This window comes from Ciconia boyciana, chromosome 3 (genome assembly GCF_034638445.1).
Source record: "Ciconia boyciana chromosome 3, ASM3463844v1, whole genome shotgun sequence".
Taxonomy (NCBI): Eukaryota; Metazoa; Chordata; class Aves; order Ciconiiformes; family Ciconiidae; genus Ciconia; species Ciconia boyciana.
In genome coordinates this window covers 82271385-82292959 of record NC_132936.1, presented here as the reverse complement: position 1 = coordinate 82292959, position 21575 = coordinate 82271385, and the positions used below count along the sequence as shown (strand labels likewise).

At 42.7% G+C, this 21575-nt stretch overlaps 1 protein-coding gene across 1 annotated transcript in view; it reads right to left on the bottom strand.

Moving 5' to 3' along the window:
• The window catches only part of PGBD5 (piggyBac transposable element derived 5), a 75656-nt gene that overhangs the window by 39329 nt on the left and 14752 nt on the right, over window positions 1-21575 (bottom strand). The window contains exon 2 of the mRNA XM_072856318.1: window positions 4287-4714. Within this exon, the coding sequence (XP_072712419.1) occupies window positions 4287-4714 (428 nt within the window). The remainder of the gene's footprint in view (window positions 1-4286; window positions 4715-21575) is intronic.

Sequence of the window (21575 nt, the reverse complement as noted above, 5' to 3'; positions counted from 1 at the left end):
GCCCATTTGTTAGTCTTCAATTGACTCTCTTTAAAGAAAAAAAAAAATAAATCAGTTCTTACAGCACTCCATTACCATTAGGTAATTTTAAAATAGCCATGAAGGTTCATCATTTTCTGTCACTCTCCTAAAATCTGTCTTCACCAGAGGATCAACTGGTCAAGAGCTACAGGACATCAGAAATTTACCTCGCTATTCAATATTCTTATTACTCTTCTGTCTGTCCTTCTCTCGCTCCATGTCTTATACTTGGCCGACATCCTCTGAATATTTATGTCTTTATGTTACACTCACAGAAGCCCCAAGACAGAATAGTCCTGGTTTGGGACCAGCACCCTTACTCACAAAGAATCATTTTGAAAATAGGAAAACTGAGAAATAGAGGTGTGACTTGAGCAAGATCTTATCATTTGGAAATGCCCAATACCAAATCAACATTAATCATGAGGACACAAAAGAGCTACGGGTTGATCAGCCTGGTTTTGCCCCTCTATGTTTTCAGAGAAGCTGTCACCTAATGCTGTGAGCTGGTTTGGAGGAACTATGTTGAAACTGTTTAGCTGTACCCTATGATACCACCAAGAGTGAAACACAAACAAGCTCCCTAGTAACTGGCCAAACTTTAGCACCATGCCCTTGGAGCAAGAGGTTGGGGTTATGTCTCTCTTTTTGCCAAGGAGTTCACTCCTGCCTGAGGTAAGGACTTAAGCTGACTGTTCCCTGGGCAGATGCAGAACTATTTGGTTCCAAGATGCCAAAGAGAAGGTACTTTGGAGGCAGAGGGATGAGGAGAGTGCCCAAGTTGTGCTCCTAACCTCTCCCACGCCAGTCGGGGCAGCCAGAGACAGCAGTCGTGTCTAGTCGCATCCTGCTGACAAGCATATAAATACTCAGCAGGCACAGAAGGATATTTGAGCAGTGATGTTATTTTCCTGGGCTCCTCTGGTTTCTGGAATTCAGTGTATATCCTTGGCAGGTGAGTACCCTTGAATTTGTTCCAGTATACCTCCTGAGCTCAGGCAGGGCATCCTCTCTGTCTTCAGGCTTCCACTTGTAGACAGTAGCACAGCTACAAAGCTAAGCAGCAAAGAGACAAAACTGATTCCAGGAACAGTCCCAAAACTCGACCTCTTGTTGCTCAGGTAGAGGCAGCAGTTATTTATACAGAAGATATTGGGGAGGGATAGGATGGAGAGAATATTCCTGTCATTCCTATCCAATCTAGGTCAGAACACCATTTTTTTTTTCTACTTCAGAAATTGAAGCTAGCGCTTCTGACACACAATTATAATGTTGTGGGCTTTCAATACCTTTATGAGCTGGAGAGTAATTATTTTCTTTTGTTTGCTCAGTATATTTAGCAAAATAATTATAATTCACTAGATTGCTTTCTTTGGTTTGGTATATTGGCATAGTTCTCTCCCTCCCTCTGTTTCCTTTCATAGAAACTGTGGTGTCATTTTTGCATGCACTTTTTTTTTGGGGGGGAGGCTTACACATGAGAAAAAAACCCTGGATATTTTCTGACAGAAATTCTACTTGAAGAATCTTTTCTAGCTCTCCAAAAAGAAAAGATCAAATCTGTAGAAGAAGTAACTGTGAAGGCAGATGTTGCACTGCCTGCTGGATGCAGACTGTCTGCTCTGTCCACAGGGGTATGTTAAACATGGCATCTTCCTAACCCATGTTCTGTGAGTCCACACTGCCAGAGGAAGAAAGTCAGTAACAAGTCTACTTACAAGCCTAAACAGCCTTGCTGCATTCAACAGCAAGGAGCCCAAGCCATTCCTCTGCCTGATGCCACTTACAAGGCGTTAGCTTAAAGCTCGAGCATAGATTGCAGCTCAGACACAAGCCACCCAGATACCACAAGTCTCATGTTTAAGATACATGTGTACCTTAAGCAACAAATCCATTTTGAACTTGGGATTCCAGGTATTGCCGATTACAGAAACCTGGGCCCCTCTTCCCAAAACGCTGTCAGAGGCAGCACATCCAAAAGCTCATCTGAATGGGTCTTTCCCCTTGTCTTTTTCCTTTGTTTCTGTGCAATTGGGTTATTATTTTTAATTATTTCTATTATTTCTCACTGAGCCTGACATTCTGGGTTTGACGTTTACTGCAGTCTGCTACTATGCACTCAAGACAATTTCCAGGGAGAGGTCTTTCCTGCTGTTTTGAGCAGATGGGGTCCACATCTCTTGGGAGAGGCAGTGTGAAGCCCTGCCTGATGGCACCCAGGAGGTTGTTAGGCACAAGGCTCCTTTCGGGAGGAGGCCTGGAACATCCCCCAGTAGGCTACCAGCACTACACTAGAGTATTTTTAACAACAGATTCAAAACCTTTTTCTTTCTCACAGAGTTATTTTTGAAGCTGTATTTTAGTGCTTTTTGTTCTGCTCAATACCACTGAAACACATTGTATAGAAATCACTGACGTAAACACTGACAAGGTTAGCAGAGAAGTGAAGGGGGAAGGAAGAGAATTGGGCTGTCACTACCTTCTTCCCCCCTCGCCTTTTTTTTTTTTTTTAAAGTAGCATCTCCTTACTAAGCTCAGCACAAGCATACATTTTGCTTGTGGAGATTTAGATGTTTTGCCACTGCACATAGGATGCTATTATTTTTTCAATTCAGTTGACAAAACCTTGCTTAGGAGGGGGGAAGGGAGAAGGGATATACATGCAAATCAAATTTTATCCTTTAATGGATTTGCACTCACAGCATGTCCCACAGCACACCATTATAAGCATTTACATTAGACACAGTGATCACATTTCTGAAGCCTTTACCTTTCGCCCATTGAAGTCAGTGGCCATAAGGATTAGATTTCATATCTTAATGAGAGCTCGGTCCCAACAATACTGTGTCTCTCACTGCCTGTTTTGTCTTGATGGAAATGATCCTTGCTGGCATGGCTTAGTGAGAACACTCCTCCCTCCTCTACCGTAACAGCTTTTTAGACAGCTGCGTTGTCCTAAATTATACAGGTATGATTTTTATTGTCTATAAAAGAGAAAAAACCTGTAATCACTCCCAATTTATTTTAGGCACGCGTCAATGGATGTGATGCATCTATGTCTTCATTAATTTTGTGCAGTGGGCAAAAATGTGATGCTTCAGAGGGGAAACAGGAAGAAAAGGAGGACGATGGACACAACACCCTTTCCAAATGTCTAGGTGAAATCTTTACATTCTGAAAACAGAGTTGATTGATTGAAAAGTTATTTCAAGCAGTAACATATTTCATGCTTATTCCTTTTTCTTTCCAGAGTTCTAAATGGGACCAATAGCAACAGCTCCAAAAGGAGATCATTTATACTGGAACAAAGTTTAAATAGTATATGATCAATATTAAGAAAAGAGTTATTTGCACTTTAAAAAAAATATTGTTCAACTGACAGCTGTTGTCAGACAACCACCAGCTACGTATGCTTCTATATTTAGTTTTTTACATTGTCTACCCAGTCTACGGAGCAGTCTCCCTACAGAATGGTATTCTGATGTACCCCTAATTGTATCTGGAAATGAAAATTCATTGGAGTCCTGTTTACTTTTATTCCTGGTAGTCTAGAAATATTTCCAGTTCACTGACACTTTGGTTGCAAATCCACACATCAATAAGTTTTTCCATAGGAGCATCACCCATCATTAAAAACCAGGACTGGCACAAGGCACAGGAAAGTGCTACTGAGGGCAGCTGACAACCACAGCGAGCAAAGGCACCTGCCCCCCTGCTTATTTTCCCTTTGCCCAGTCGTGAGGAGGTAGCTGTGTTGCTGGACCATACAGCAAGCACCTACTGCTAAGGTCAGGGACGGTCACTCCTAGCAAACTCAGCTCCTGCTCCAACCCTCAGCCTGTAGCAGGAGCAGCTACAGGTTTTCCCTCCTGCACAGCTGCATCAGCTCTGCCCTTTCCACTCTCCATCACAGGAGCAGCCTGCAACCTCCCATCCTCAGGACAGCAAAACCTAGTGGTGCCAACCTCACTGAGAAGTCTCCAGGCTTGTTTAGACCACTAAAGCAAACAGTCCCAGCTCAGAAAGCATCATTCCTGTTGAAATATGCCAGGTACCTGCACTGCAGACCTATAAGTCAGATGTTGCTAAGCACTCATGTAGGACAGTGCTGCTTTCTCTCATGCTTCATGGAGGCACTGCAGCATGGCTTCACACTGTGAAGCCCCAGTTCCTTCTTCAGGCAGCTGTGCTCTGCGCTTTTAGTCATGGCGAGACAACCTAGAGCATGTAGGTTAGATGTTTCCTGCCAACAGGTTAATTCTTACCTGGGCTTGCGAAGGTCTAAAAGCGGAGTCGAAGCCATTCTGCAGAGAGTCCAGAAAAGGCTGGATTTTGTAGAGGCCATGCGTTGTCTGGCTCGAGCGGAAGGCCACAATGTGGAAGTACTTCAGGATCTTCTCAAACCGTGATTGTGTCATGATAAGTGCAATGCTCTTGTTACTGTAGAAGCCACTGCTCCAGATGCTGAGAACGGACTCACAGTGGTGGATGCTGGTTGATATCATGTAGCCTAAGAAGGCCTTCATTTCCGTCAAGGTGACGTCAATCCAGGCATCGTCACTACCAAACCTCTCCTGGTACTTCTTGGCATACATGTTGGTTTGGACCACCATATTCTTTAGTACATTGTCAGGGACAAAGAGTTGAAAAAAGTCCATGGCTCTGGCAGTCAGGGGCATTTTTCGTGTTGGACCTAGGACAAAAGCAAGAAGGGAAGATAAGCTCACTCCTGATCATCACAAGGCATGTCCAACACCAGCACTTTAAAGCAGGATTAACTTTCCTAAAGCAGAAAAACAAGTCCAAAGTGATGGCATATCAGCTAATTCCTTTCAAAGTCTACCCACTGTCTGACAGATCTCATCAGGAAACTTCCCCCCTATATTCTCTGTCTTCCTCCTATATGATACAAATACAACACACTCTGAATAGCTTCTTCCTTTACTCTGCACACGCATGAGTTTGTAGCATGCAGGTCTGTGAGGCAGCATGCATTTAATTTTTCCACTCATACACTATCTGTACCTTTTATCCTCAGCAGCTGTTTTGGCCTTTTTCTGGATAGTTTTTTATTTGTCCATATGCGTGTCAAAGCAGTGACTTCCTCAAAACAGCCCAGAAAGAAGGTGTTCGAGCCCTCCAGAGAGAGAGTGCTGCCCCCATCCCAGCTGACGTGATTCCTGGGCACTAGAACCTGATCCCACCTTTTCTTTTGCACCTCCAGTTCCTGCCCAGTTCATTGTCATTAATCCAGTGACTTTCAAATCTGCTTCTGCTCCACACACAGAGCCACGCAGATCATGTCTATGTGCTTTTGAGTTCTGTGTCTCCGCCACCACATCGGAGCCTTATCCCGCACTCTGACATCCCCAAGAGAGCACGTTACCAGAACAAGTCAAAGACACCACGTGGTTAGTGTCGCTGTCCCACGTCACAGGGAATATTTTTAGCATTACAATGCATACAGTGGTCCTCTACCTCCCATAATGTAACAAGCCTTGCAGTCCCATGCTGTCATTACTCTAGCTTTTCACTGATCTTGCACCTTCTCTGCCAGTTTCAACTATTCCATATGAAGGGGGGGCGGGGGGGGGGGAGGGGGGGGCTGTAAGGGTTGGCAGCACTGTATCAGTGTAACAAGGTTATCCAGTCAGACACCAGATTACATTAAGCCGAATTAGGAACATCAAGCCTGCAATACCAGGGGTGCAGACACCAGTCCTTACAGCCCTCTCTCCTCTAATCCCTTCCATAAGCTAATTAAGCTCCATTTTAAAAGTAGCGTTTTTCACGCTCCCACCCCGTGGCAGTGCTTTAGTCACCAAGTAAGGGCTATGGAGACAGGGACTTTCTCTATTCTCCTACAGAAGCAGTGAAAATCAATACACCTGAGAGAGGCAGCATGGACAAACCCAATGGACAGGGCAGTGCTTAGCAGCAATTCTACATCCCTGAGCAAAAGATAGTGTCATGATTGTAACCCCAAACTAAGAGCTGGATCCAATAACTACTGCACCTTAGTTTAACAGCCTTCAGCCTTGGGACCATCTGAAAAACCCTCTTCCTGATCAAAAGCAGGAGGCACACAGCTTCTCATTTGAAGTTCTGCCTAACAAGAATGAGTCTTCCTCGCACTATGGGGCTGCTTGGATCTCAGCATCAGCTCTCCCAGCTGAATCGGAGCATGAGATTTGCCATTCTGCGATCTGGCTCTGCAAAGATCCACTACCATGTTGGTCAGGTCGCATTCTCCAGTACCCCTGCATCTCAGCTCACATCCTTAGTTACAGCAACAACTATAGCTTGCAGAAATTTTGCATGAAACAGTACTACGAGGAACTACACAAATACTGTGGTTGGACTCTTAAGCCTTAATGTTTGGGCACACTCTGGTGAACTCAAGCTATTAGAAAGACAGCAAAAATAGCACCAAAACATTGAAACAGTGAACCTTCAGATTGCAAAGAACGCCAAAAAAGCAAAAAAAAGTGGATTTTTTTTTTTCCCAAGTGCAGTTGGGAAAGAATCCTATATTTAAAGATTACTTTTCAATTTTAATTTGTGAGATTGAGAAACAGGAAGTAAAACAGGTCAGTTGAAAGCACATTCCTCTATATAGCAAGACCAGAGTAAAGAGCCCCACACAAACCATGTTCTGGTAAGGACAGAACAGAAAATTTCAGCGTAAATGATAAAACGTTTTCATTATCAAGTGAAAACTATGGGACTAGAATAGATATACTTACTTAACCTTAACTGATATTGCAATAATAAGGCCTCTTAACAAAGAGTTCTCTTCTTTTGATCAGGAGATTTATATTCTGCTAGCACCCGCTAGACTGTTATAGCTGACATAAAATGCTCTACAAATGATTCTGTATGAATGACTTATAGTACATCACTTCCTTCTTCCCCACAACTTAATCAAGTTTTGACACTCCACAGTAGGTATGGCTTTCTGATAACAACACACTGCACAGAGTGTATTCCTAGTTATACATGATGCCTTGAGTAGCTATTGAATTCAACTCCCGTGCCCAGGCAACCTTCCAGGTAGAACACAGAAGCAGTTTTTAAATTCTTGCCTTTAGAAGCAGAAGCTGGGAATGGGGGTAGCATTTTAAATCTTGACTACAGCAAACAAGATGCATTCATAGAGCATTAAGTCTTATGAAGGGAAATATGTTGGTCTTGAGACAGGTGGATATGGACAGTAGGCATGTGCTGGACTTCATCTTTAGGAAGTCAAGAGCAGTGAGAAGCACAAAAAGGTACTTTTGATGTAATTAAATTTTCAGTAGCTGCACAAGTTTACCTTGAAAACTGATTATGGAAAACTGCCAGGTATACTGGATAGGACAATCCTTTCTTACCCAGCAGTCCTGCTCCAGCCACACAGACTCTCCTATCTGCTCTCCTTCTTGAAATAAATATGCAAGGTTTGTATCCCATTGGCCATGCAGAACCCACACTCTAAAAATGTGAGCTGAATCACTTTCTGACTCAAACATCAATCTAATTGTTGACTAAATGTAATTCTGAAAGCCCCTGTATAATCTCATTCTCTTAAAAACAGCCTTTATTGCCAAAGTGAGCACAATTGATTCATAATTTACTGATATGCAATAAAGCAAGAGTGACATTGAATTTCTGTAGGAAGAGAACTAAATTTTTAACATGAATTGGGTTTTGTATAGTTAATGACTAGCCTAAAATAAATTATTTAAATATGACTTTCTATCTAAGTACACAAATATATCCCATATATAGAGCCAACTGCGTAAGAAACCTACATTGTGAATTTGCACTTTTTAAGGATTTTTACATTGACTTAAATGGCACTTAACCAGAAAATACTGATATGAAAAGAGTTCAGTGTTCCATACATGCACCATTTACCTTTCAAAGCTTTACTCAGTCAAATAAAACAGTGGCTTTGCCTAGTCTTCCATCCTCAGAACGAATATACAGTTATGACTGTATGTCAAATTCAGATTTTTCTCTCTCCTCTGCCCTAAAGTGTGTGCATGGAGAATATATTTATTTATGTAGAGTTTTTTGCTTTAAAAGCCAATCAGGATTTCCAATATAAGTTACAGTCAGAGCACAAAAGCACCCTTGGAGTTTCCAAATGTCCAGGTAGACCCAGTGGTCTGTGCACACCCAGGGTGGGGACAGAGCTTTACTGAGTAACCTCTGGCTGGGTAGCACACACGCCAGCACTAGCACTTTGGGCTTGCTTGAAGTGACTTTGCAGAGTATGAAAAATAACATAAACTTCCTCTGTTACGACACAACGTGCACACACAAACTCTCCTTCCTTCTCACCCTGTCTACCAACAAAAACTCGCACGTGCAATCATGAATCAATCATAATGACTTGCAAGTCATTACTGTTACTAAATCCTATTTTGACCAGGTTGGTCCCATTTTCTGTTTTGCACTCAGGAGTGATGTCTCCCCCAGAGCCATAGCTATTTAAATCGTAAGAACAGACTCAAAATAAATGGAGAAGCTAGGCAGGGAAAGCCATTTGTGTTTCCGTACTGGAGATACGATTCTGGAGCGGAGGCTGGCACCTCGCCCTCAGACTGCACGCATTGCAGAGCCCATTTTGGCTCAACTCAGCTCAGGGCAAACTGCAGCAGCTTCGCTGGGTACGATACCTAGCAAGAGAGCAGGCTGCATGCTTGACTTCTCAGCAAACATATACATTGCAGAAAAAACAGGAAGATTTGTCTTCTCTCTTGGGTGGGTCCGCACCAGTCACATTCTTCCCCCTGCTCCAAGCCCACCGGTGTTTCTAGCCTTCCTTACTGAGCAGGACTTCAAGAAAAATAAGACCTCCAGGTGAATTAACTACTTTTTCTTTACTTAACTGGTTTGCAGGACTAATGTGAGTGCACATTGTTAATAGGTTATTTTACCCTTTGCCATTTTCCCTATTCTGATTACTGATCTGATATTTAGTAGCTCAGAGTTCAGAATAAAAGATGGAAAGTTTCGAAACCTACTGTAATCTATCAGTGCTTACAACGTAACATACAAATCTTAAGGAGGTCAAAAGCATTGTCATTTTGGGCAGGACAAATCAGATGTTTAAGAAGAAAACACAGTGGAAGAAAATTGTCCTTTTGCTCTGCTGTGCAAAAGACTTAGTGCTCTCATTCAAAGCGTAACCAAGGTTCATGATAAAATATCCCGCTACCTTGATAGGCCCAGTTATTAACATATGTATGCCAAGCCAAATTGCACAGTTTGGAAATAAAGCTTGTACAGAGCTAATCCAAGGTTGACTTTGAAATTAATTTAACTTTCTTAGCAACTGAGCAGACCCCAATACTCCTGAATCAGGCACAGGAGTGGTAGAAGCATCAGTTTTCAGAATTTAGAAGTCATTTTATTGTCCTCTTCGAGCAAAAATCTAACGATTTATAGTCACGCATGAGGACAGCACATTTAGGTATATTATATACAGATACATACCTAAGAAAAATCTATCCAGAACCTGTTCTTTTCTGGCAATTGGGAAGTATTTTCTTCTCTGACATACGGCACAGCTTTCAATGACCAGGGTTTGAAAAGCCAATTAATTTCTTCTTCCTAAGTCCAAGCAATTGGAGACTGTTTTACATTCCTGAGAAGTTACCTTCCCAAAAGTACACAACATGATTTTTGGGTCTTATTTAGAGAACATCAAAAAATGCTGATGGAATATTTCTGTCAGAAAATACACATTCATCAAAAAATCATGACGTTTTCATAGAAAGTGTCAACTGATGTAATATGACAGACAGTTTAAACAATTTTTCATCTTTCTTGATGATTAGAGACCAATACAAAGAGCTGAAAAAAAAAGGCAACAAAACCAATGTTTTAATATTTCCCAAGTGAGATTTTTCAGAATTTTGGTTTCACACTAAGTTCCCTCACGTAAGTTTTGGAAGCACTGGACCTTATCTGGTGTGCCAGAAAATCAGTTTTCATATCAGCTCTATTCTTAATGGCCTGGAAGAAATGCACCTCAAACCATAGCCAGTTTGACAGCCTTATGACAAGCCTGTCAAGACAGCTTGAAGTAAGTGCACGTAACAGTTCTCTTCTGTGTTTTATTCCAGTTTATTTCAGATACTGCTCTCCTGTAGGAACTGGGCAGCAAGTATCCAGGCCTTTAATGTAGGATATTATGCTGCATGTATTTCGTTCATCTTCATTGAAAAAAGGCAACCAAAGCTTCAGTGACAGGTCTATTTTGTCAAGTCAAAGGAGTAATCCTAATTTGTACCAGCTGTGGTTCTGACCAATATTTTAGGGCAAGTAGGTGTTTGTATTTGTAATTTTGGTAGATGAACCTTACTTTCCTTTAGGACCGCCTAGCACAAGAATTCTATATCAATGATCAAAACATGATCCATACTGTGGAGCTGCTTGGAGCTCAAAGCCAACCTATGAGGATGCAATAAATAAAAAACCCACCAGCCCTCAAAAAGGCACTATATTGGCTTTCTTAGATGAGAAGGAAGAAACTGGACATAGTCTTTCCAAAGATGCTTCTCCTTTTAAACCGTAAGGGAGCTCTCAGCAGCCCATGCTTCTGGGTGAGTTTTTACTAGGTCGCCTTCCCCCAGACACTGACTTTGCACACTTGCCTGGGCACTCAGTAGCATACACTTTTGCTCTACGTTTGTCTTCAGTTAAGTTTATTGCCAGCTATTTAGCAAAGTGTGATACGACTCTTCCAAGCTCTGTAAGTAAGCATTTGACAATGCCTCCACGTCTGCACATAATAATGGTAGTCACAAAAATTGTTCCTAACAGCTTCCGTGAAAGGGCACTTTCTCTTCCCTACCCAGCATTAAAAAGGATTGTTTTCCTCACAGCATCAGCAACAAAGCAATCCACACATTGCACTCTGACTTCTGTCCATAGAGAGAATTAAGAGCTGGGTCCAAAAGTGATCCAAGGACAAATGCAAAAGGACTGAAAACCAGCGCACAGCTGCTCTGTGCTGACTCTGGTCAAAAGAGTCCCTTGGCCTCCACACCAGACAGCACTGGCTTATGACAAGTTAAATAAAGAAAGTAGTTATTTAGTAAACCAAAACAGTAAAATTTACACTAAATGGTAAAATTCAGCAAAGTATTTAGTAAACTAAGGAACTTCCTGCAATTCAGCTTGTTTCCCTGCTATGTACTGGATTCAGATTCTCATCTCACTTTCTTCAGCATTATAGCAAAACCCCTGGAGACTCAAGTCTATAGCATGTTGTGACGGTGTGCTTCCCCTGCCCCCGACCTTTATCTCCTGTAACCCTGCTTAGGTGATAACCACCAGCGGTGATTGTAATGGCTGCATCTGGTCACGATGGCTGCATCAGCTCAAAGTGAATTCAGGAGACAGATAACAACACAATAGCCTAGGGCTATTGTGCAACGCGCCCACCGAAGAAATTAAAACCTGTGGTCGGCATGCAAATATGACTATGGGTCAATCATCTTATCCCCATAAATAGTGAGCAGCCCAAGAGCCCTTTGAGCTCTCCTGCACGGCAGCGGGCTGCACGCCAGGATCTCCCCTTGAGCAGGGACGCCTCTCAAGGTTACTCCTCAAGGTTGAGAGATTCCTTGCCGCAACAGATCCTCGGTAAGTGACTAACAGCATGCTAAACTTTGAAATCTTAGCTAAGTGATATAAAGGATTGATTGCACATATATAATCCTTTAGATATAAACCGTTGACCAAGTCTGGGACTAGGACTGGATCTAGCCGCACCTAGACTCCTCTCTGAGAAGGAGTTTAGAAAGCAAGGGGATCCTTCCGAACCTCATGACTCAACGGGAGGGTCTCCCTGACAGTTTTGTCTGACCCTGTCCTCTATGCAGTAAATAATCAAGTGTGCCTCGCCATCGAATCTTGTTAAAACACTGTCGCATTGAACTTTGTTAACTCCCTATTCTGTATCAATAAACTATATTTTTACTTCTCTCTTACGAGTGAAGTGCACGCTCACTCCATCCACGACACATGTCAACCTAGCCTAGATCAGGGACAAGTAATGTACCTGTTCCCACTCAATATGAGATGGCCTTCCCACTCGATGTGACAGCGGCCTCCCAAGGCCCAGTGTGATAACCAAGGTGTCCTGCCCATTCCCCCTGCCCCATGCTGCTGTGCGCTAGCTGGCAGTTCAGCCTGGACAAGGTGAAGAACTTCAGTGGGGCACCAAGAACACGACTGGGATGCCAAGGGTAAAGGACTTTGGCTGTCACCCAACAGGTTACCACGTGTGATAAAACACCCTATGAAAATAGTTAAATTTATGGGCATCTTCAGAGCACCAAGCAGGCAGGTCTTACACCCTTCCCATTGACCAAATGTATGCTGTGCCACCAACACCCCTGGTCTGAGAATGAGAACATGTGATAGATGTTGTGGCAGTCTTCCACGGAAGTGCGGCTTGTTGTAGATTTAAGCCACAGTCAAAAAACATTTAACTAAGAGAGTATTTCTTTGTGTTTACCATCATGTTTTAAAGCTACAAAGCCTTCAAGCTGTGACAAGTGAAGTACAAAGAATAAAAAGCCCACTGCAGGTAATGTTGACACCTTTAATTATATACTTACTTCATTTCTGTGGTGAGATCTTACAACCTACCAATCAGCATTATCAACATCTAACAGAACCTCCCAAGCTGGTACAAGCCCTTATGGTTAAAATAATTTTTAAAAGCCAAACACCTTGAAGCAGCAGAGTCAATGCTGAAACAGTACCATATAGTGTCAGCTTACATAATCCTTTGCACATTATTCATTTGGCTGTGGGACTAAACACGTTTGTCCCTCGTCAGGGGAATTCCTGCTGCAGCAGCTTCCATGGCAATAGTCCACTGCACTTTCTTTTGCCACTGCAGTTTTATATTAACATTTTACTGCACTCAACCATCAGGGCAGATTGGCTGCTCCTGGCAGTCCAGCTGACACTGAGCCTATCTAGCAGGTTAGAGACAACCATCACCACGCCGACTTCATATATCATCTGTAATACAGCTTTCGGTAGATCACAGAGCAGTTACACATCTGCCTGTAGGCACAGCTCTGCACATTTATGAAGCAACTCTATAAAGCAGCATGGATAGTTTTATGTCAGCACAACTTTCATTACCAACAGGATGACCCTCACAGCTAAATCCCAGAAGGCTGCTTTGAGACAGTCCCATGGTGGGGGGCCCACACTAGCAACTTTTGCAGATGCAATCCACCTTCACGTCTTTCTCTTCTGGGATCCTGGTCTGTTCTAGTGCACATTGTTCACAAATACCATTACCCACATGAAACTTGCTCCTTTCCAGCAATTTAAAATAAAAATCCACCTGTATAACCGTTAGCAATATTTGATGTCAGGACCCTGCCTCCAAAGGGAGGGATTTTGTGTTTGAAGAAGGGAAAATAGCCTAGTATTTTTTCCAGGCAAATCATCAGGACATTTAATTTATCTTTTGTAAATAAAAGTCAATAAGCAAGTCACCCAACTAATGAGATGCTGAAAGCCTTCACCTCAACTCCTGCATTTACATGCCACACACACATATGTCACTGAAAAATGAACCTCTTGTTTTTGAGCAAGTCTCATGAGTAAACGGTTTTCTGCTTTCTTCAAAAATTGATTTTTTTTAAAATAATAATAATAATAAAATATCAACTGGAAAGCCAGACAGTTCAGTAAAGCATTAGAGACAACCTTTTCATGCAAGAGCATTCATTTCAGTACAGAACCTCCTAATGATTCATCTCGATCCCACATGAGCTAAGGTAGCTATAGTACTGGTTTCTGCAATTGCTTCCCGGCAGCTACAGCCTCTTCCTGGAGAAGACTGAGAATAGTTGTTAGAGTAAGCACACAGTCCCCAAAGCGTTCGATGCTACTTCCCATGCACAGAACTAAGCACCTATTGCTGCACCACTTGGGAGAGGGTGATCAGCAGGGCGCTCTTGCTGCAGCCCAGCTAAAAGAGCTCAAAACCCAGAATCTGCCCAAGGAGATTGGTGCCAGGAGCTCCATGGGGATGATATTCAGACTATTTTTTCAAACGTGCTTCCTGTGGGCTGTACCAGCCTCCCTTGGATTTTACTGCTCCCTGTAGGGAAGAGTGCCCATGCATTTCTAGGTGAGCTTCACAAACTACCCAGTAAGACAAGGTTTCTCTGCTGTGCTCACCCCAGACTGGGAGGCAAAGGAACTCTCGTCACTGTAGAGATCATAATAATAAAATAAATCAACGCTTCAGTCACAGGCACCCTCATTTGAAGGCTGCACCATCTCTAGCAGGGAAGACCATAACACATCTGCATTTACACAGCTGCTTTTAAACTTGTAATTTTCCCACTTTATATTCTCCACGTTCCTCTCCAACACCCTCAAAAACCTTGGGACAAACAGTTACAAACCACATTCCTTGCTGCAGCATTAGGCTTAGGGGCAGATGAAAGTCTAAATATTTTCTTAGGACAGCTAAGAAGATGCAAGTGGAAGTCATGTATTTGCAACCCTTGCTAGGGCCAGGGCTCCTTTATGCATGCACAGTATCACTTTGTGAACTTTCTGGGTTTTTTTCACTCTTACTCCTGCCCCTCTTGTTAAGACTGCCTTTTTCCACCCTTGTTCTGCCTGCCCTTAGAAATGATCAGTGCCACAGGCTCTCTGAACATCTGTACTCAGAATAGCCAAGCGGATGGAAAATTCAATAAATTACTTCTGTATACCATGCACATCAACATCCCTAATCCTCTTACCACAGGCAGGAGACATGATGCACTCCACAGCACTCCAACTGCTTAGGCTTCCTAGTTACTCTTAAAAACCCACAACTTCCCAGTTTTAAGAAAACAGAGTATTTCTTCAACAACAAAGAGTAAAAAGAAAATTAAAATACAATCATCTGTGCAAAAAGGTGGATTTACTACTTGTACTGCCTGTGTTAACTCCAGGGTGATGCAGACGTGTTTACAAATCACTGTACCCCAGGGAAGGCTTTCAGGGAGTTGTATCTGCAGAGAGCGAGCCAGAAGCACAACTTGTAGCTAACCAGTGCAGTGAAGTCAGAGCGCGATCTAGAAATAGCAGTCCCTCAGGAACACAGCACCGCTCCTGCAACCTCTGCCCAGCTACTGTGTGCAGCCAGCGTAGCTGCTCAGCACCCGGCAGCCAGCTCCCCCCACGGCCTGCACCGTGCTGCACAGCTGCCAGGGCACGAGCACGCAGGAACCAGGCAATGGAACTAGGTTTGCAAAGAAGGGCATCATGTGTCTTACCCCACAGCCTTTCAGAAGACATGCTTTGTTACTTTGGAGCCAAAGTCCATCTCCTCAAATGCAGTCCTAGTATGCTGTATTCTGAGATCAGGCAGGGAAAAGATTTGAGGTCACCACACAGGCACTGCTAACTGGTAGCTATTCATCAGACCAGATCACAGCTAGACTTGGAGATCATCTTCTCCACTCTTCTTGGGGGCTGCCAACATATGATCCACTAAAAGCTGAAAGACCCCAAAGGATTTAATCACTGTAAGAACATACCTCAGCTTATAAAAGGAGGAAGTAGCTTGTATTTCTCATTTTGGACCTAGCAGCAGCAGAGATTTCATACAGCAGAGCTTTTCCAAGAACTTCATGGTGTGCTCACATTAAAAAAATAATTAGAAAATGGTTGTTGGTCATGAAATCTGGGTTGTATTAAGTAGCGGAGTGGAAGACAAAGCCAATAAATCTTTCTGCTGTATAAAAACCAAGACCAAACATCAGTTCCTTGAATCTGTAGGTATAATTATATAGGATGCACCTGCAAGGTAAATTTAAATTAGTAACTTGGGAACAACTGCTGCAAAGCATGCCCTTCTGTTTGCAAAGTGCTAAGCACTTCACATTAAGGATTCCTACAGAGGCTTCTGGGCATTATCACAACACAAGTAATAGCTTCCATGCTGTAACCACAGATTAGGACATTTACAGCTCAAGACCTCAGTGACTGGAGCTTCACATTTCCTAGCTATATTCTCCCTCTTACAGAAGCAGCATGCATTCTTCGCAGTAGGGTTCAGAACAGATCTTTGGATTGCTATACCAGAGCTAAATCCTCCATGATTTGTAAAAATCTGTCTGGAACAAACACCTGTGACTGATTAGAGGACATAGGCAGAGTCAATGGCATGCTTAAGATAATGTTTTACTAACATAGTAACAAGGAAGTTTCTGAGTATGTTTTTTTCATCTGTAAACCCTGGCCCCAGGTCCTGTCCTAGCATGCTGTTATCTTCTTATAGATTGATTTTCTTAAAGGGGAAAGATGTAAGCTGCTGTTTTCGTATCAGGCTGGCTTATGATTTCATGATATGATGAAGGAGTGTTATTTACTCAGTGACAAGTAACTGGAAAAGCTCCCATTTAAATAAGAGCTGTGAATTTTGACTGCTGCCCAAAGACAAAAGTGGTGCTTCCCTTCCAAACTGCCTGCCCACCAAGCCAGAGCAAATATTTCCCGAGTTCAGGAACTGCGAGTTAGCCTCCCTGAATGTTTTACTCTGTGACTGATACGCTCTACTATCTTAGCCTAATCATATCATCTGTGCTTCTGGCTTATCCATGTCTCAGGCTGGCACTGGGACCTATGCCCTGTTTTCCTTTGCTCCATTCTGCACGTTCCCAGCCTTCCCCAGCTGCTTGCTGTTCTCTGACCCTGACCTTCCCCAGGCTCCACTTCTCTGCTGCTTTCCCCACCCTTCCTCCTGTATTTTTGAGACACTGCCATACCTCAAAGTTTCCCATTCTCTTGGCATTTCACTTAAGTGATGAGGCTTATGTTCGTATGAATTCTTCAAGTCTACAACTGCTGTTTCTAAGGATCCATGTTTTGAGACAAGGATTAGCTGTCAGATACAACAGGTGGTCAGCTGGGTCAGCGTTGGTTAGGAGCGTGTCCAACTGTATGTTATTCAGTTGTAAGTCACAGAATAAAGATCTGCACCTGTGCCTGGCCAGACTGTGGCTGCTCAAAAAGAAAAATTAGATGTCCCATCCTCCTCTGGTTCCTGTTCCACTTCTCTCCCTTGCTCCCAAGCACCGGCTCTTGTGAATTAACACAGTACTGATGTCTACAGTCGTATTTTCATACATGGTTTTTCCATTAAACCCTTTCTGGCAAGGAATACCTAATTAGCAGGTAAGCACAGATCAAATGCCATAACTACTGGTGAAGGGAGTCTGCCACTGGAGACTTTTCTCTTTCATTTTGAAGACAGTGTAATGTTACATGAAAGTGTTGAAAGTTGTATTCCCTGCCTCTTTTCCTACAGTCCACAGGTACGAGCATGCCGCACCTACACCCTCTTCAATCATTCTCAACATAATGGAAGAAGCATTAAAAATCTTAAAGTGTGGATTGAAAACAAAACACCAAAAAGGTGACATACATATTCCTGCAAGTCAGCAAAGGCAGAAATGTACTCTTCTGTATAGCCCGGCCAGCCCACCAAAATCAATTTAATTTCATAGCAGATGTGAAACAACTCATACAGACCTGCTGTTGCAAGTCCCTTTCTTGCCTTGGCCAGTCCCTGCTGGCAAGGAAGTGCCCAACATCTGTGTGGAGCACATCAGTGTTTATCTCGCACCACAACATTTTCTACAAGGAAAACTCAATTCTCTAGATGCCTCACAGCCTCCACTTAAATAACACACAGTTGAGCGTTATTTAAGCAAGTCACTGCTCTCACATGGCAAAACTCTTCTTCCTTTTATTGCTGCTGACATCCAAGCATCTCTGCCTCTTTACCGCTGTGTTTTCTAGAAAGCTGAGACCTCCTTTCATGCCCTCACTGAGACACTGCCTCAGTCAGTGTTCATTTATCAGAAATCCCAGTGTCAGCTTGCTCTCCGGGAGAGATCAGCCTATGCTGCTGCTCCAGCCAGGGTAATAGCATTGCAGCTCTGGTTTCAAGAATGCTCATCTGTTTCCAAGCCTTCTTTCATTTCCTGATGTGGTTTTTAAGCACTCTTTGAATATGGAATCCCCCAGGAAAAGGAGTATCCAAGAACCTCAAGTTTTGATTGCTAAGGCTCTCCCCGCTCTCTCGGCTCTGTGTGCAGGAACAGCAAGGCAAATGCAGAAGAAGATGTATCTCCACAGGAGCCTCCTGCTTCCTAAGCCTTCCAGACTTGACTGCTAAAGCTGGTTTTATATTATAGACAGATTTGCTCCTTTGCATTGCTCTTTCACTTCCTCAGCTGCTGGTTGCTACATTCACAAAGGTCTCTCATTTAGGCAACACTTCTCCCCATTCATTCTTTATTTATGTTGACCACCTCATAAAATATAATTAAGAAGAGACCTGTTGCATCTCATTCAACCCCATCAAGCTTCTTCCATCATCTCTGATGTGACTCCTTTCCTCCTCACTAACCGTGAATGGCCCTGAATAGGTAGTGTTTTCCCTTCCACATCAAGAATTGATTACATTCCTCCCTTACAGCCAGATTCAACTACGTCCTAAGTGCTATAACCCCCGTCAATGTTTTAGTGGGGAAAAAAAGCCTTCACATTATTAGCAACGCTGGGCCTGGAGTTTTTATAACATAGTTTCATCAAAACCTCAAGCCTGCTAGGCAAGCTAGAATGTTATTTATTCGGGGAGGAGGGAGAAGGGAGAGAGAAGACAGAGGAAGCAGGTGAACATACTGCTTTTCATCACAGCTAAATACTAGATCTGGGTCTGGTAGTAGGCCTGGCAGAGGCAAGCCACTTTACAGAAATTCTCTCTCTGGGCCTAAACTGAAGCAAGCGGCCTGGCAGAGCTGGACACAAATGACCACAGTTCTGCTTGCCAGGCACTGTCTGCTCGCCCACATACGAACTTCATATCAAGATCCTTTCATAGCCCCTAGTGCAGTGGTCTCCAATATGGGGTGCACCCGTCCCAGGGAGTGCACAAAATCTGTTGGGGTGCTGGAAGAAAGTATTTTTTTGTACTGTTAATAAATAAAATGTTTAAATAGTGTTTATTTCATCTTTATCTCATCCTTTTTTAATTTCTATTTTTGTGTATGTCTTACAATGTATGTAGTATATTAGTACAGTAGTGCATGTATATAATTTATAAATAAGTAAATATACATAGACTGGGGGTACCTGCTCAAAAAACTTCTACTGACAAGGGTGCATGATCAAAAATGTTTGGAGAACACAGCTCTGGAGTTCTTCAATAATAGCATTCAGGACTAAAGCAGCCTAGCAGACACAGTTCACCCTCACTTTAGCAGAGCGCTGAGTGCACGCTTGAATCCTGTAAACTTCAGCTGACCTACCTGTGAGTTTTATACCAGTATAATCAGTTTGCTTTGAAAAGGAGTCATTTCCTTTTGTCCCCCTAGAAAACTGTTGTTCTTCTAAGAACAGGGGAGTGGTGGTATCAGTCAGAGGTACTTTTGCATTGGTACGACAGTTTTCATGTCACTCTGCTTTTAGCATGTTACTGTACTATATCATTAAAGTAGTACCACATATGCATTTATTTAAGCATGTGCTTATATGCTTCTCTAGATTCAAAGGACAATGTCCTATATTAACATTCCTCGACACTCACCTTTGAGTTTTTTAATTTGTGTCACTCACAAATCAAAAGGATGTTTAACAGTCTTGTGTTTTTCTCTAGTGGAAATAAGTTTTCAGAGCACACACTCATTGTGCAGTCAGCCAGGCAAATTATTAATCCTATAAGCAAGACTGAGGCTGTAATATGCATAGTGGTAGGAAAGGAGGGAAATGTCTTTTTATCATAAAAATCCTCTGTATTGTCTCCTCCAGCCTCATTGTCCTCCCTTCAGGGCCTTACAACTATCACTCAATAGATTCTGGTCGTTCTTCTCAAACCTTGGCAAGCAAATTGCAGCTGATGTGTTCTTCAGGGAACATGTGTTGTTCCTTTTGATCATGGGTATTAATGTTAATTTCTACCACTTATATTTAGATCTGATACCAAACATTATGGTTGTAAGTATATAAAATGTTCATTAAAAGGTAATGAAATGCTATGTTTAGGGAGCAATCCAGTCACACAACTTGCCATTGAGTTTTAGGCATTTAACAATGTCAAGCAGTTCAGCTCCTTGTATAGTCAAAGCAAAGAGGTTGTACTTTTCAACAAACATCAAAAGGAATCTCTTAAGAAACTTTTGAGGCTACAGTTTGGGAGTTAACTGACAACACTAATCTCTTTTAGGGTCTCTTAGACTCCAGTCCAGCAGAGAGCATTTGAGGCAGATACTCAACTTTAAGCTACAGTGATCAAATTATTCTTAGGCACCAGTGCAACACTACACTGAACTGCCTGCTTTTGAAGTGAGATTATGCATGTTTCTTATAGCCCAGGGTTGCTCCAAACAAGTTAGTGTACACAAAATGCAAGTTTTTTTATTTCTGTACAAAACCAGGAATAACTATAAAAGAATGAGTAGTGAGAAGTATAGTACAGAGTCCTTAAAGACACAACAAAAGAGGCACTTAAAGACTCTGCTTAGAAGACCCAACTTTTTTACTTGAGTTTAAAAGCTTGCTTACTTTCTCCTCCCCCTTCTAAATTACAGACAAGGCAACTTACAATGGCTGTCTACACCAGTGGCCACAGAAAGCAAAATTTAAAATGTATCTGTGCGTCTCCTTTCTTTAGGAAGCATTCAAGCTCTACCAGTATGCAGAACAGAGAGTTTAGCTAGTCTCAAAGAGGAAAAGAAAAGCAATAGCCACACCAAAACTGCTTAAACAAACATAACATTTTGTTTTCTTTATAGAAATTACCACTTGGTTTCAGCCACATCCTCCTGCCTCTAGAACCAATGTCTGGGGGACAAGGGGCTCCAGGGTACACTGTGCAAGCAAGGGAAGAACCAGATACAGGAGACCCAATCCCCACCCCCACCAATAGAGGTGAGGGAGGAGAAGGGAGAATATTCCTTAAATGCTTGCTACAAAGAATTGGGCCCATCACTCAGCTCATTAGCCTCTAAACTTCCACTAGTCTCTTCGACTAGGCAGCAGGAGCACAGATGCATTCACACCTCATTCCCAATAAAATTCTCACTCAAAACTCTGCAGGGGCAGCTGACACCCCTGAAGCACAACCTTCATCCAAACAGAAGGTTGATTAATCATGGGATAACCAAACCCATAGATAAGCACCACTCCTATTAGATCTGAAACTCAAATTTTGTTGAGCTCCTCACTGCATTCCTTCCAGCTTTTTAATGCTAAGTTTGATGTTGTGGTGGGTGTGACAGTTGTTCACATACCGCATCTCCTACGCACTCAGATCTGGAACATCAGCTGTAGCGGGTGTGGGTGAGCAGCGTGGTGAGGGGCATCTGGCCATCACTTTGGTATGTTAGAAGTACCAGCTGTCATCTTTATGTGACACTATGAATGCAAGAACAGGCAGAGCCTGGTCTCACATGGCCTCGTCTCTTGACATCAACTAGCTTTTTCATCACAGCAGATGCTGTTAGAGCCTACAG